General features: G+C 40.1%; 1 protein-coding gene across 2 annotated transcripts in view; it reads left to right on the top strand.

The window, feature by feature from the left end:
- Positions 1-15943, top strand: part of GALNTL6 (polypeptide N-acetylgalactosaminyltransferase like 6) — an 816075-nt gene that overhangs the window by 780089 nt on the left and 20043 nt on the right. The window contains exons 12-13 of one of the 2 annotated variants that reach the window (XM_060246534.1): positions 7153-7374; positions 15046-15162. In XM_060246534.1, the coding sequence (XP_060102517.1) occupies positions 7153-7374; positions 15046-15162 (339 nt within the window). The remainder of the gene's footprint in view (positions 1-7152; positions 7375-15045; positions 15163-15943) is intronic. The other variant, XM_060246536.1, reaches the window with a different exon arrangement.

Genomic DNA, 15943 nt, shown 5'->3' with positions numbered 1-15943 from the left:
GGAAAGTATGACCAGGCATGATGAAATTACTTCAAATGGCTATAAAAGTCTTTCTTGAAAGACCCATTTGTTTTTATAATATACAGGCCTCAGATTCAGTGGGAGCTCACAGGAACACAGCTCCTGCACCTTTCTGAGAATTTCACCTCCTTGTACATTGAATAGTATGTGCAGCTACATAACAATCCTTGGATGAGCTTCTACAAAATGACCACTTCAAAATTCACCTTCCAAAATAGTTTCCCAGGCTTTTACTTAGCCAGTCTCCATTTTATTTCAGTTTCCATGTCTAGGCCAGGACATATGATTTTAGGGTGATATTTGCAAGAAGGGTGATTCTCTCTAAGCGCAAATTGCACCCTCTGCAAGAGGAGGATCTGATGCCAACTTTTGGTATTTATCACTTACCACTTGGGACTATTTTGAAACCTGGAAGTCTACACAGAGCAGGCAAAAAGAAGACCAGTAGAAACCAGTGTCAACTGATTCCTCTGTGGTCCCATTCTGTCTGCTACTGTTTATTACAGTACTGGAAAAAGAGACTCATATGTTCCAGTGCTATACTTTATGACTCTTTCTGTTCTGCTAGGATCAATCTTCCCATCTTTCCCTGAACCTTAATCCCTGGGGCTCTCACTCTATTCCCCTACTATCCAGTATTGTTGTCAGTCTTCCAATGGTTGCCATCACCCATCTGTACTCTCTGTCCCAACTGTATCCTGTTTGCTGCCTCTGCTCTTCTTTCTCCTGCTCTCTTTCTGCTATTCCTCATCCAGAAAACTTCATCCCTCTTGATCTCCTCAGCTATTTACTATCACTGAAACCTGGCACTCCCTCTCTTATGATAAAGCTATTACTGCCTGCTCCTTTTAATATAGTAGATCACAATCATAGCAGTGGCCTCCTCCTATCCAAATTTAGGCAGCTGCAACCAATGTTCAAGCATTTAAGTTGATTTTGTATAATTCTATATCCATTTTGCTGTCCTGGATCAGCTCCACCTACCAAACTCTCTCACTTTTCAGCTCAGCTCTGTTTGGCTTACCTTCTACTTGTTCTTTGGTGATTTCATGTAGATAATCTCTGACCCAGCAGCCTCCTGACTTCACTTCTCATTTGATCTTTCCTTTTGAGCTGGGCAAGGAAAATAGCAGGTGAGGAAAAGATTAAGCAGTTCTCCTTTTACCACTTTTCTACTTCCAATCTTCAGAAGCAGTTTTTCTTCTTTGATAAGCGCCACAAGGCTAGTTCTATGTATTTTTTGTTTCAATGTAACATGTACTTTGGTATTCTGTTCAAAACATGTAAGGAAAGTCCTTTTTTAAATTGATGAGCATAAAAAGTTCATTGAAAATGAAAATGGGTAACTATTGCCCTGACCTGGATAAGCCAGGCAAGCCTGATCTTGTCAAATCCTGGCAGTTAAGCAGGGTCAGCTCTGGCAAGTACTTGGATGGGAGACCTCCTTGGAATACCAGGAGTTGGGAGGCAGGGGCAGGCTTCATTCAGCCACCTCCCTGAATATCCTCCAAGCCCTCAGCAGGGATCAGTCACCAGACTTCCAGGTATACACACACACACATGCACATGCACAAATAAATACAAAAATGTAAAAAGTAAAGGAGTAATTATTTAAACTGGTGGAATTATGTGAAGAAAGTAGACAAGAGGCAAGAAATGGTACTGTAAGCTCTAAGCTGTTTTGTGCAGCCAACGGACCCTAGGTGGTGGCCTCCTGAAGCATCTAGAGTTGCCAGAAGTCTCAAAACACAGCTAGATTGCTTGGAGATGTCAGCAGTATGATTCCCCCATGAATGGTAGACATGCCAGATCACTATCTGTGCCATAACCTTTTTTCAAGATGTCACCATAATGTAAATTGTAGGCGCTGCATACCTGTACCCCATGTAGAGGTCTCTGTTTATACAGTCAGGGCACTTATATCCTGTCTGGGATTGTTGACAGCCGTCATATGGCAGCCTTCAGCTATATGAAGCGGCCCCCAAAACAGCAATCTACTAAATTGTTTTGCCAGGGATGAAAACATATGTGTGTCACATCACATTTCAATGAATACCCATCTGCCTACCCTCCGCAAATTGTTATAACTTTATTACTTCCCCCGCTTTCCCTTTCATGCAGATTGTACATTATGAATGATCTCTTGGGGACATCAAGCCACCCTCTTGCAAATATGTTCAATAAAGTAAATGACAAGTGATGAGCAGACAGATCTCTAAATCACAAAGGAAGAAAATTAGGTGTAATAAAAATTCAGCACAATTCTGCTTTCTTCAGTTCAGTCATCAAAGACAAAAATGCATACCTTGTAAATTGCTCTTTGTGGCCCAAATGGTATTAAGCATAGCTTTGCGAAAGAAGCAAGAGGAAGGAGAACAAAATTAAAATATGAAAATATACTGACATACGTAGTCCATAGCCTATGCAATCTTTACAGCTTATGTTTTCGATTGGCAAGTGTTAGGAACTGATTTGTTCACTGGCATTATTGCTTCTTAATGTGCATCTGTGAATTGTATATGTGTTACGGCACCCAAATACATATAACTGAGCCTCCTGTATAAGTAATAGATCTCATGTTGATCCCCTCTTCTGCTTGACCCCTACTTTTCTCCTCTTTGTCAGGTCCCATTTCCTCAGCAATGCCTCTTTTGAAACCCCTACTTTTACTTTGCAATGTGGTTCTCCTATAAGTATGACTTGGTGGTCAGTCCCCAGCTTCTTCCAATGTCTCTGTTTGACCCCTGTGTGGACCCCTACAGATGAAGGCATACTCTCATTTCTGTATTCTGTACAGCATAAATACTACTGATATTATATCAATGTTAAATGGCAGCTGTACATATCTATCTGATACTGAAACTATGAGGGACTGGTAGATTACACAGTAATACAGCACAATTCATTTTGTATTTTTTGACGAATGTGTTCAGTGGGACCCATCTGTTATAAACATATTTTTGCACCTAGGCCCAATGGAATTGTCACACAATTTTGAAAAATTCTGTGGTGCAATGATCTGAAACAGATGGGTGGATGAATATCATTCCTTTTTCCTGCTTTTGGTCCCATGCCTTCCTTTGTCCTTCCTATTGACAGGGCTGGATCTAGGGGGGGCGGGCAGAGGGGGGTGCTTGTGCCGGGCGCCGATGGAGGGGGGGCACCAAATTGGGTATGGAGTCCATTGTATTCTATGGGACCATAAGATAGAATGGCCCAAAAAGGGGCACCATTTTTTAATTTTGCCCCCTCTCGAAAAAAATGTAGATCCAGTCCTGCCTATTGAAATCTAATAGCTGGAGAATTTCTGAGAAGAATCATATGGTATTGTTGCCTATAAAACTGCAACAGCTGGATGTGAGGCATAAGTCATTTAGGAATGACTACAGAGATATCATTTCTTATACTGTTCTAATTGCATTCACACATTCCTGGAAGTATCAATGTTTTTCTGTGCTGGAGACAAAGCAAATAGTAACCAATGTTCCCTCTAAACTGCAGAGTCTTGTGAGCAAAAATTCTACTTTGTGAGGAACTGGCATTAAAATTGTGAGCTCCTGCATAAATTAGTGTGCTCTGGGGCTATCCTTCTTGAGCTAAAACAAAAATGTGTGAGCTGGAGGCTAAAAATCTGTGAGCTAGCTCACACTAACTCAGTTTAGAGGGAACACTGGTAGTAACCTGTGTTGCTGTACCAGCTGAAATCTGCTTCATTTGTTCCATATCTCACAGCCTTTGTATTTGAATATGTTTTATTGGCTTTGAGCTTTGATGCAAAGTAAACTTATCCAATACAGGAGAGCAGCTTCTAAATGAACATTGGGAGCAGATCACAATAGGAGAGAAATGCGAAATATTATCTCATGCTACAGATTATGAGATTGATATTGCTTTCCATCTGCAGAACATGTCTCTCAGTGTTTTGTAACTGCTGATGTATAAAAGAATGAATATTACAAGAGTTGCAAGTGGCATTTTGAAAAAGAGGGTTTAGGATGTCGCCCTTCACTGTTAGAATATCCCCACTGACAGAATCTAGTATGGAGGATGAGGATGAAAAAGTATCTGTGACAACACAGCTTTCATCTAGAGAGAACAGAGAAAGTGATAAACACCATCTTCTGTTTTCAGAATATGTGAATACTCTTACGGATTCATGCCATTAAATCATAGCTAAAAGTATTTCTAGGTATACACCTCTTTACACCGCAAGTGGGAAATTCTGTTTTTGAATGCTTTTTTTTTTTCATTCACAAATGCTACATATAGAAAATCAGCACGTCCGTTAGAAAAATTCTGGCTCCCCCCTGTGCTTGATATGCTCATTTTCTATATACAGGCAGGTGCTTTCCCACCCTCGGCTGAACATTCAGATATATGGTTCCACCAGTGGCCAGTTTTGCTGGATATGTAAGTTGGCCCTTACCCCTAGGTAAAAACCTCACTTGAGAAGGGATGGAATCACCATGAGAGATATGGGTATCATTTCTTGATCCTTTCCTTGAAAGGAGTTATATTTTAACCCATTTTAAATTTGTGCTTTATGATGGTATCTTATGATACTGTTTGTAAGCTGCTTTGAGTGCATTTAGAAGTGAGATATAAATTCTTGAAAAAAGTAGGCTTTACTTACGATTGTTCACTTGCCACAGAAAGCTGTGAGCTGTCAACGCCGCTTTGCACACAGAAAAAGGGTTATTACATTGCAAGTTAGTTCAGTCATTAAAATATTTGTGTGCTGCATTTCTCCCCTTATGGTGACTAACAAGAGACATGACAAACAGGTCTGAGGATGGCCCTCCCACCTATAACATTGAAAACCATTATAGATAAGTAACAGTCTCAATGAACCAAAGTCTGAAAAATATTAAACACAGTCTCAGGAAGGTCATTCCGGGGGAATGGAGCTGCTACTGAAAAATGCTTGTGATCTAGTTAGGGCCAGTCTAATTGCCCAAGGTGACAGACTAGAGAGGAGAAATAATGGAGGGCAAAGCATAGCGTAGAAATCTATGGTAGGGAGTCTTAGCATGGACTTACAGAACTCTGTAAAGTGTAGTTGAAAATGAGAGCCCTTGCTGTGTTCAAGGCTCCAGACCATCGCTAGATTGAAAAGCAGCTTTCAGGAGAAGCTGTGAATGACTTACACTTGATCCTTCATGATACACAGAAGGCTCAGTTTCACAGGCCTATGGTATGCTTAAATTACCACAGCATCTAATTTGTTTAATCAAAATTAAACAATTATTCAGTGGCAGTAATCACTGAATAATAAAAGTGAGAGAGTTGGTGCTATATCTGGAAATTCCATATTTCTTATGTCTTAGATCACATTAACATCTAATAGGGAGATGGCAGATGGAGAAATTAGATACTCTTATTAGGTTTTCTTATAAGGTTTTCTTCAAGAGCTCCATGGTGCAGAGTGGTAAGCTGCAGTACTGCAGTCCAAGCTCTGCTCATGACCTGAGTTCAAGACTGGTGGAAGCTGGGTTCAGGTAGTCAGCTCATGGTTGACTCAGCCTTCCCTTCCTCCAAGGTTGGTAACATGAGTACCCAGCTTGCTGGGGGTAAAGTGTATATCACTGGGGAAGGCAATGGCAAAGCCCCTCATAAAAAGTCTGCCCTGAAAACATCGTGATGCAGTGTCACCCCAGAGTCAGAAATGATTGGTGCTTGCACAGGGGACTACCGTTTTATTAGGTTTTCTTACCATACCAATTCAAGTTGAACCTGTTGCATTTCCTTTGAAACATGTTTAATGGCTATCCCCATCCTCTTTTGTACTAAATAAAGTACTAACATTCTACTGAGATGGAGAGACTGTGAAGGAGCTAAAATCCTGTTAAGGAGGATGAAACGCTATGTGTGGTGTCATTATGACTTAAATGTAGACCCAGATGGAGAAGAAGGAAAATGCAGGGGAGTAAACGGATTAAAGGAAGTGGACAGGGAAGGAATTAGAGAGGGGCAAGGATATCTAACCAGGCTGCATGTTTCAGAGGAGTGGTATGTATTATACTTTCTCATATATCCCCTAGACATACGACTATAGTGTACAAGTGCTTCAAAAACACATACATATATGGGCATTTCTTATCAGTTGTTGTTTCTATCATGCTTGGAATGACTCAAATGAGTTGGAGGGAGATCAGACATTCCCCTCCAGTCTCATGCAGTCATCTATTCCAATCATAAGGGAAATAAGTGGGAGAAATGCACAAGCCTTTCACCTGGCCTTTCCTGCTCTCTTTCCATCCTTCCTCCCCTTTAACTCACTTTGGCTTCTGAAGGCAAATGGATTTTTTAAGGGTTTCATATAGCTTAAGGTTAAAATACTATCTTCCCACAGTTAATGAAGACTTACTCCAGATTTCCTAAAACCTTTGATCTGATGGGTTTTTGTTGTTGTTGTTGCACTTTATCCTTAAGGTGTGTGAGACCTTTGCTTTCAGAAGCCAATGAGGGTTAAAGATCCCATGTAAAAAGAATCTCAAGCATCCTGATTGATACAGGAGGAATTAAAAGGAGCATTTTATATCTTAACAGTCAAACTTCAACACATGAAATATTTTAAATTGCATTCCAGCACAGAACAAGCAAAATCTCATATTAGACAGGATAATGACTACCAAGTTATGTTCTAATAGAGATGCAAAATAGAGTCTTGTTCTACAAATCACCTTTACAGGATCAGGGATATTTAGGCTTTAAATGAAAAGCATCAGGTAGAACAAATGACTATGCACTTTGTTTAATAAACAGACTTTAAACACAAAGTATTTCTCAACAGAAACTATGTCAAATATGGACTCGTCAAATCAAGTAAAAATTAAGAGAGAGATTTGCAGTAAGATCCCATTGAAATAATTAACCAAGTCTTTACTGTATCTAGTTAATTAAATCCCCTTCAGTAATTGCAACAAAGCATTTAAAAAAGGCGACTGAAGCTATCAGTCTGATTTTTATCAGGCTTCTAATAGCATTTAAATGTGAGAGGCTTTCATTGATTAATGCACAACCATCCAAAAACTGAATAAGGAAATGGCATATTGCAATTCCACATGGGTGCCAGTGGTACATCCAGGCTAAGTGTCAAGAGTTGACTGACTGTTACTTTCTGCTGCTCAGAACCTGAAGCGCGTGGCAGAAACGTGGATGGACGAGTTCGCAGAGTACGTTTACCAGAGGCGGCCCGAGTACAGACATCTCTCCACCGGTGACATCTCAGCCCAGAAGGAGCTTCGAAAGCACCTGAAGTGCAAAGACTTCAAGTGGTTCATGGCTGCAGTGGCTTGGGATGTCCCTAAATACTTTCCGCCAGTGGAGCCCCCTCCTGCTTCCTGGGGAGAGGTGAGGAATATGCCTTGAACACAACTCAGTTTAACAGCAGTGCTGCATTTCCAGCAAGACTGCTGCTGTTACAATAAAGCTATCACAAAACTAGTTCTGACTTCCATGGCTAGTGGGTCATTAGGAGCCGGTAACAGTTGGAACCAGTTATGAAGCAGCCATCGAAAAGAGGGCCTGTTGTTCCTAAACATGTATTGCCCATTATCGTTATCTGTATGCCCTCTAACACCACACTGCATCTACAGTAAAGATGCCTTCTGAAATGTGCAGATGCTTATTTCTGGGCCTCAATGATTTTGGAGACTGCCATAGAGAGATGGCATGCATTGTGGCACCAAGTTCCGTGCATCCTCTAGCATCTGAACAAAAATGGATAGGAATTTTGTGTGCAAGTGATAACTTGGTTTCTAGGCAGCTTTCCCTCCCTTTTGCCCAAATTGGCACAAAGAAATATATGTTTAAAAATAGAGATGTTATTCCGGTGAGCTTCTGCTTCTAAAATATTTAGCTCTCTTACTGTTACACCATTTTTTTTAAAGTCACTTTTTCATGTGAAGCACGTTTTTTTTCTTTTTAAGTGAGACTGTAAATATGAGGTCAGTCCATGCATGCAGCCTGCTGGCTTTTTTCCAGCTGGTAGCTCCCAGGGGAAATGTAAGGTATGATACAGAAATGGAGCCAGGTAGAAATTTCTTTTGCCCAAGGTGCCACTTTGGAGAGCTGCAGCGATCACAGAAACTGTTTTCTGAATACAGGTTATCTATTTCCCCACATTATTGCATAGCCAAGGATGATTTGTGGGGGAAATGCTGCAGGAGGCATATGTGCACAGCTGCTTAGATTCTCCAATTCAAATGGAAGCAAGCCAGAATTTTCCATTTCAGTTTGCTCGCTCAATATGTTTTGTTTATTAAATAATGCAGAGATCTGAAGGGGGGGGATGCATATGCCCATAACAATTCAAGAGTGCTCGTAGTCCATAGGCAGAAGAACAAGTGTCAGGTGATTGTTTCCTGCTCTCTCTTATCTACAGCTCCATCTACACATTACCAAGCCCTTGTGTTTGTTGGGGAATAACAGAAGGACTTCACACCACATGTGTAATGGGAGTTCTGTGCCTCACAGATGCACCCTGGTTCATTTCTGTTTGGGACCACAGCACTCAAGGAGTAACTGCTTTACACACACACACACACACACCCCAATTTTTGCGTCCATGAACTGTTGGCCACTCTTGATGCTGCGGTGAATCCTACACAAGTAATGTGATTTTTACAATTGAGTCAATAGCAGCTCCTTGGGCCTGCTTACAAATGCTGTAACGGGGGTGGGGGCTAAAGCTGCTTCCCACTGTGGGCTGTGCATGCAAACAGAAAAGAGGTGGTATGCATCTGAGAGGCACAGAACTCCCATCACATATGTGATATAAAGTCCTTGTGTTGTTCCCAGGGCTGGAATTCTAGCAGGAGCTCCTTTGCATATTAGGCCACACACCCCTGATATAGCCAATCCTCCAACAGCTTACAAAAAAAGCCTTGTAAGCTCTTGGAGAATTGGCTACATCAGGGGTGTGTGGCCTAATATGCAAAGAAGCTCCTGCTAGAATTCCACCCCTGGTTGTTCCCCAGCCATGTGTATCTGGAGCTACACCTATCATGAGATTCTATGGGCATTGGTAGGTGATCAGAAGTCTCTAAATGTCACTGTGAGAACTAGACAGACCTTTGATTTGACCCAGCAGGACTTGACTTATGAGACAAGCCGCAGTAAGCTTTGACTCGTCTGGCATACCATGAAAACTCCTGCTGATTTTTTAAATTATATGTTAAGTATTTCTGCACATATTCTCCTTTATTAAAAAAAATAATGTAAAAGGGCAATGAAGTTTTTCCTCTACAGTAAGGCTTTCCTATTCCTCTGCATTCCACCCAATGGAAGATTGCCCTTCCAATGAAGAACTGATCCTTAAAAATGGAAAGTCACAGGGGAAGATGTATTCTCCAGGCTCTGAAAATGTGATTCTTTAAACACAGTCAAAATGGTGGCCAACAGTGAGATTTTTCCCCAAATCAGCCCCTTTTTCTAGCACCCTGCTTTATAATGCCTTTGGTTTCCGTTTAATATTGTTATTGGAGTTTTTTGCTTAATGATCAATGATATTTGAAGTTGAAGGGAGGGTATATGTTCAGAAGAACCCTACCCAAATTGATTTCAGTGCTTGTGGATTTACTCCTCAGAAAATCAGGGGTAATTTGAGCATGTGGGAAAGGTCTCAGTCACATAGGGTTGCCAGGTCTTACCTGGCTGCTGGTGGGGGACTTTTTTTGTATGCATGCAGTGATGACATTACCTGGAAGTGATGTCATCACTCTGGGCACATTGCATAGGGGATGCTCTAGCATTTGGGTAAAATCTCTATGGCACCATTGGTGCAATGATATCACTTCTGAGTGACATCACTGCGCTGGGCACATCAGACAACAATTGAGCTCTTTGGAGGCGGGGCTCCCTCACCAGCCATCTCTGTGGGTTGGAAGCTCCAAAATTTGAGGGAAACCCATCAGGGATGGGGGAATGGTAACCTTACAGTCACATAGTGACTAATAATCACATGCAACGAAGTTCAACTGGAATAATATAGTGGCCTTTTCCTTGTCAAGATCTTCATCCCCTGTCATGCACTGTATGGTATAATGGTTATGGTGTCAGACAAGTGTTGGGGGATTTCTTTTGTACCTCCAACATTATAAAACCCCAAAATCAAGACCTGCAGTTTCTAAAACAACCTGCAGTTATCAGAAGGCTAATACATACTCACTAATAGGTTTTAACACATCATAGATAAACTTTCTTAGACTCCATGTTTAGAAAAGCAAACAATTTATTAGATTCCAAGTTTCTCTTTAGACAGAAGGCTTCAAATGGATAGAAAACAAAGCAGTTAGATAAACTTAGTACATTTCAGTTTCTCCTTTTGACTTAAAAAGACTCCTTTAGAAGGCTTAAAATATATGGATAGAAATGCAAACAGAAAACAGTTACACAGTTAGAATTCAATCAAGCATAAAGCATACCATACAATAAAGCAGAGAGCATACTAAAAAATATAAGTCCCAACATGGACTTCCCCTATTAGTTACATTTTCCCACTTACAAAGTCCCAAATCTTAGTAGATGCTATGCTCTAGATTCTAAGTCTGAGTATTTTCTCTCTGTTTGAGATCTTAAACAGAAGATGATTTAAAATTAGCAAAGGCTGTCTTTCCTCTTAGGCTGTCCAGCAGAGAAACTGTCTCTGCAGAGCAGCCCCAGAGTCTAGGTTCCAATTAGTGTGGCATAATCTGACACAGAGGCAGTGTAGCTTCACTCCGGTCCAGCTCAGCAGCATGGGCCAAAAAATCCACAGCTTATATAGGCTCCAGTGACCTCATACGCACATCTACTGGGTCATTTATTGTCAACAATTTTTACAGCCAACTGTAAACACTCTCAGCTAACTCAAAACAATCATGGCTGAGATTGTCCCCAGTTCACTTCTACCTTTCACCCAGTTTCTGGGTCTTTGGAAATGGCTGCTCCCTCCATCTTGTTTCCTCCTCTCCAAATATGGATCTTTAATATATATGGTACTTCCTGTCCTGAAGAGGCAGATTGAACCTTCACCCACTAACCCACATAAATCTTACATAGATGTTCTATGGTTTTGAAAGACTGAGACCTCTAGTGGCCAAATTCCATAACCGCAGCAAAGATTATAGAGAAAGAGATAGAGGCTTCTAAGGTGTTTGAAGAGCTTAGTGCTCATTTCATAAGAGATGAGTTGCTTTCAGAAAGAGTTCTTGTAGCCAATTTCATAAAGAGTATATTTAAGACCATAAAGATCTTAAAGAATTAGAATCTGAGAGACCAGGTTTGAATCCCTACTCAGCCATGGAAACATGCTGGTGAAGTTGGACCAATCACACACTGCCAGCCTAATCTACTTCACAGTTGTTGTGTAGGTAAAATGAGATGACCTATGTAAGCTTCTTTGGGTCTTTATTTGGGAGGAAAATGGGTATACATGAAATAAATAGGTAAACAATAAATATTTTGTTTGCTTTAAAAGGTGTCCAGACCAAGTAAGACAAATTGCAACCTGGCTGTTCAAATTTTCTAATAGGGTTCACCACTTGCCTAGATTTAACTGAAAGGAAATGAGGCCACCTTATCTGGATCCTTGGATTTCATATATGATTTATATCTGATATATTGTCCTGGGATTGTCCAAAAGGGAAACTTCTGAAGTGGAAGAAGTAATCCACATGGGACAGAATCAAAGTGTTAGAACTGACTCATTCTTTATTATGCAAAAGGTATCCTTTTCCACATCTTTTCCATAGCTTTAATGAGTTGATCTTGGCCCTCATCATTTATTTGGTATAAAATCAATATTTTAAAAAGATTCTTGAATGTTGCCCAACCTCTGTACCGCTCACACGCCCACCAAATATAGTGTCCTTCTGAATTGCAGATTTGCATGATTTGTTCGTGCTACAGATTTTGGTCCCGACTTGGTTCATTTCTGTGGGTTCTTCCTTTTAACGGTTTGCAAGAAGAACCTCACAGGTATGCAGGAATTTGTTTAAAAAGAAGCTATTAGATAACAGCTTTAAACGTGGCTTGTTAGACATTCAGTCTATAAATGCTGATGTCTGAAAACATACTGCTCTCTTACTCCCTCACTTATAATTGTAACTGTCGGTCTCTGTACTGCTTTAAATGTAGAGGGTGCGAGTGACCTTCCTTTTTTTGTATTTTGCACCCTTGAAAAGCTTCCTGTTGCAACACAGTCACTTGTGCATTCAAGTCACTGGAGCTTTGTTATGTGAAAGGCATTCTGTGCATTTGTATGGAGTGGAAGCTTTTTATGAGGCTGGATTGCACTGCAGTGACCCTGACAAGTGAATCAGGGCACCAACTTTGAAACTCAAGGACAATACATTATTTGAATAGATGATTCAATTGAGCAGCATTTCTGACTTGATTTACTACATATTTCAGCCACTGGCAGCTGCTTCATTTGAGAAGCTTCACTAGTGTTTGCCGTGCCTGCATACTGCTAGACTGAACAGATGCATGGTATTCTTTTTAATACCGCATAAGCTTGTTTTTCAATTGACAACTATCAGGGATAGAGATACTTATGAATTCATCATTTTAATTAACTAGTTCATAGTCTGATCATTGCCTGAAAACAGAATTTTGGTTGCTTGCAACCAACCATCTCTGCTGTTAGGTTATTTATACAAATGCAAACTGGATTTTTTTTTTCCACATGTGCCATCAAAAAAGGAGGAGTCACCTAACATGATGCAATTCCACAGGGCCTGTAAGGCAGAGATGTTCCACCAGGCTTTAAGTTGAGGGCTGCAATGGTTTTTTATCTGGCTGGCACTTCCTTTTCCTACCCCCCAGATGCTTTGTAAATTCCCTTTCCTAACCCCAGCAGGATGCTCTGGTAGTCCAGAATAGAAAAAAACCTATAGGATACTGTCTGAGTTTTATACTAAATTTTATGCTGTTTTAATTGTACATTATTGTTTGATTACTTGGGTTGTAAATTGTCCAGAGCCCGGCATGAGTCAGGATGAGTCTAGTAGTAGTAGTAGTAGCAGCAGAAGTAGTAGTAGTTGTTCCTTGTTGTTGTTGTTAATGCCCAATAATAAATATATTTTGTGTATAACACTTTGTTAAGGTAGTCATCTTAAATTCAAGCTTGGTTAGAATTAGTCCAAAATAAAGTTAGGTCTATAGGTATTTCCCTAAATTCGCTTTACTTATCATGTGCCTCAACAGCATTTCAGATAATCAAATGCAGGCTTCTAGATATTCAGTCCCAGTGCCTGACTGAGGCAGCTAGGAAAGCTTACTCTCGAATTCACCTTGGATTATCTTTGATACCTGGCCAGAGATGCACCTACTTTGGCTCAAAGAAGGGCATTTATGTTGGCTAGATTCAATGTGCTACCATCAGCCATCTTCTCTGGAAGATGTAAAAAGAAAGATCCCCTATGAATTTAGAGGATGCCCAGGTAGTCTGGGCACTGTTTAATCTGTTTCTCATGTTTTATTAAACTGCGCATTTTACATTAAGACTCAAGAAAAATTCTTGAACTCCCTTATTTGTACTTGGTGTGGTCTTCCTGATAGCATTAAGGTCCAAAGGTTACTTTCTGGTCATTTTTTTTTATAACTGTTGCCTGTTTTCTTCAGTCTGAATTAGGGAAGCCATTAACTGATTTATTTCTTTTTGATTGCTATCTATTTTTTAAAAAATGCATTTTTAGTGTATTTTCACCTTTGATGTGCCAATCTGTATGCCTGTCATTCAGGCTTGGATTCCTTTTGAATAAATATGGCATGTTCAGGAAGTATAACACTTCTCCTGGATGTATTTCTTACCTGTTTTTCATATTCCACTTCAATATACATTATTGCCCTGTCTAAAAAAAAGGGAAGATGTAACAACAGAATGACAATACTCTAGTAGTCCTAGATGAAATGGATAAAAATCCAACAGCCCTGCTGGACTGGACCAAAGGTCCATCTCATCTAGCAATTTGTCCCAAATCCTTCTGCAAGCTTTTAAGGAGGACTTGAAGAAAAAAAAATCAATTCCAAGCAGATTGACCCAAGATTTTTACTTAGGCCTGTTTTTATAATTTTTTTTTAAGTGTTAGGTGGTTTGGTAGCCCATAAGATGCAGAATGGCAGTACACACATTTCAAATAAATAAATAAAGGACAGAATGACTCATGCAATGCAAGTAGGGTTGCCAGATCTGTGTTTGAAAATACCTGGAGACTTTGGGAGTGGATCCAGGAGAGGGCAGGATTTGGGGAGGAGAGGGGAGGGGCCTTAGCCTGGTATAATGCCATAGTCCACCCTTCAAAACAGCCACTTTCCCCAGAGGAGCTGAACTCTGCCAGCTGGAGAAAAGTTGTAAAAGTGGGAGATTCCCCAGGCCCCACCTGGAGGCTAGGAACCCTAAATTATGCAAGTGGGAAAGACACTGTCTTGGAATTCTAAGGCTGGCTTATCAATCATACTGGTATTTGGGGGCTCCTATGCCAGAAAGACCATACAGAAAAAAGCTGGCGGAGTTTTATATCTTAACTAGAGTTTTAGAAGGATTCTTAAGAGTGTGCATGTGACTTTCAAACCTAACATGAGAAGTAGTTGGATCCAACACAAGGGAACCATTGGATCCAACTGACTGTATTTCAGATCACAATCATTTTAAATCTTCTATCATAAAAAGTGAGAAGCAAGATCAAGGTTTTGGTACCGGAAAGTGCTGAGTGATAAATATATTTGTATTTCTGGCTAATCAAACAAACCTTTAAGTGTGTTACTGCTGGTGGCTACAGGAAAATCAGCATCACTTGTAGTGGTTAGAGTATTGGAGAAGGATTTGGGAGAGCTGGGTTTGAATCTCTACTTTTCCATGAAAACTTGTTGGCTGGTCTTGGCCAGTCACTCTTTCTTAACTGAACCCTGAGAGGGTTTTTGTTGTAAAGATAAAGTTGACAGATCAGAATGATGTTGTACACTGCTCTTCATTCCTATTGGGGAGAAAACCAAATTATAAATATATACCAATAATTTTGGGGGTAATTAATTTGACAGATTCGAAATGTGGCAGCAAATCTCTGTGTGGACAGTAAGCATGGAGGCACAGGAACTGAACTCAGGCTGGATATCTGTGTGAAGGATGGCTCAGAACGGACATGGTCACATGAGCAGGTATTTTGACTCTTTCCCTCTTGCTTACTCTTCATACATGTAACCAGTCTTTCTCCAGAAAACACAAATAATCTCATGTGTGATTTAGACCTGGTATTTTATTTTTTGTTTTTAGCAGCCCTAAACCAGCTATAGTCAGAAATTCTTATTATATAGCAGTCATTATTACTAAATGTAATAAAGCATATATGACACACTTTGGAGGAGACACCTCAGAGTCAGACACAGTAACTGAAGCAATAGACTGATGCCTTTAACCACAGCCTAATTTGGCAAACACTAGAAGCCTGACAAAAATATGTATAATTTTTTTTCTTTATGTTGCACACAGAAATGAAACCATATTTCAGGAATGTTGCAGTTATTTTCAGAAGCACCAGCTGTTTTGTTTGGTCAGAACGGCTGTAGGATTGTCATCTCTGTTCAACAATGGCAATTAGAATTATGTAGTTCTGATAACAGTCAGCAGAGAGCAGCACTAGACAAGCAAACCTGTATGCTGGGCCAGAACAAGATTGAAAATTTAATGGATTTTTAACTGCAGAATATTTTCAATCTCCAAAGCCTTTAAGGATGGAGAATTTATCCAAGATTAAAGCAGGCTGCAGGACAGAGGAGGAGAGCGGACAATATAATCACTTTACAATTCAAATTAGTGGAAAACAAATTTCAGTTCTGAGTATTATATAGTCTGTTTTATTTTTTAATTTATTCTTCTTAAATAACTAAAGCTACAGTGGATTGTATCGTACCAAAGTAGAAGCTATGCAAATCAGTATTT

This window comes from Heteronotia binoei, chromosome 9 (genome assembly GCF_032191835.1).
Source record: "Heteronotia binoei isolate CCM8104 ecotype False Entrance Well chromosome 9, APGP_CSIRO_Hbin_v1, whole genome shotgun sequence".
NCBI classification, from domain to species: domain Eukaryota; kingdom Metazoa; phylum Chordata; class Lepidosauria; order Squamata; family Gekkonidae; genus Heteronotia; species Heteronotia binoei.
The sequence above is the reverse complement of the archived record's forward strand: the minus strand, read 5'-3'. Positions and strand labels throughout refer to the sequence as shown.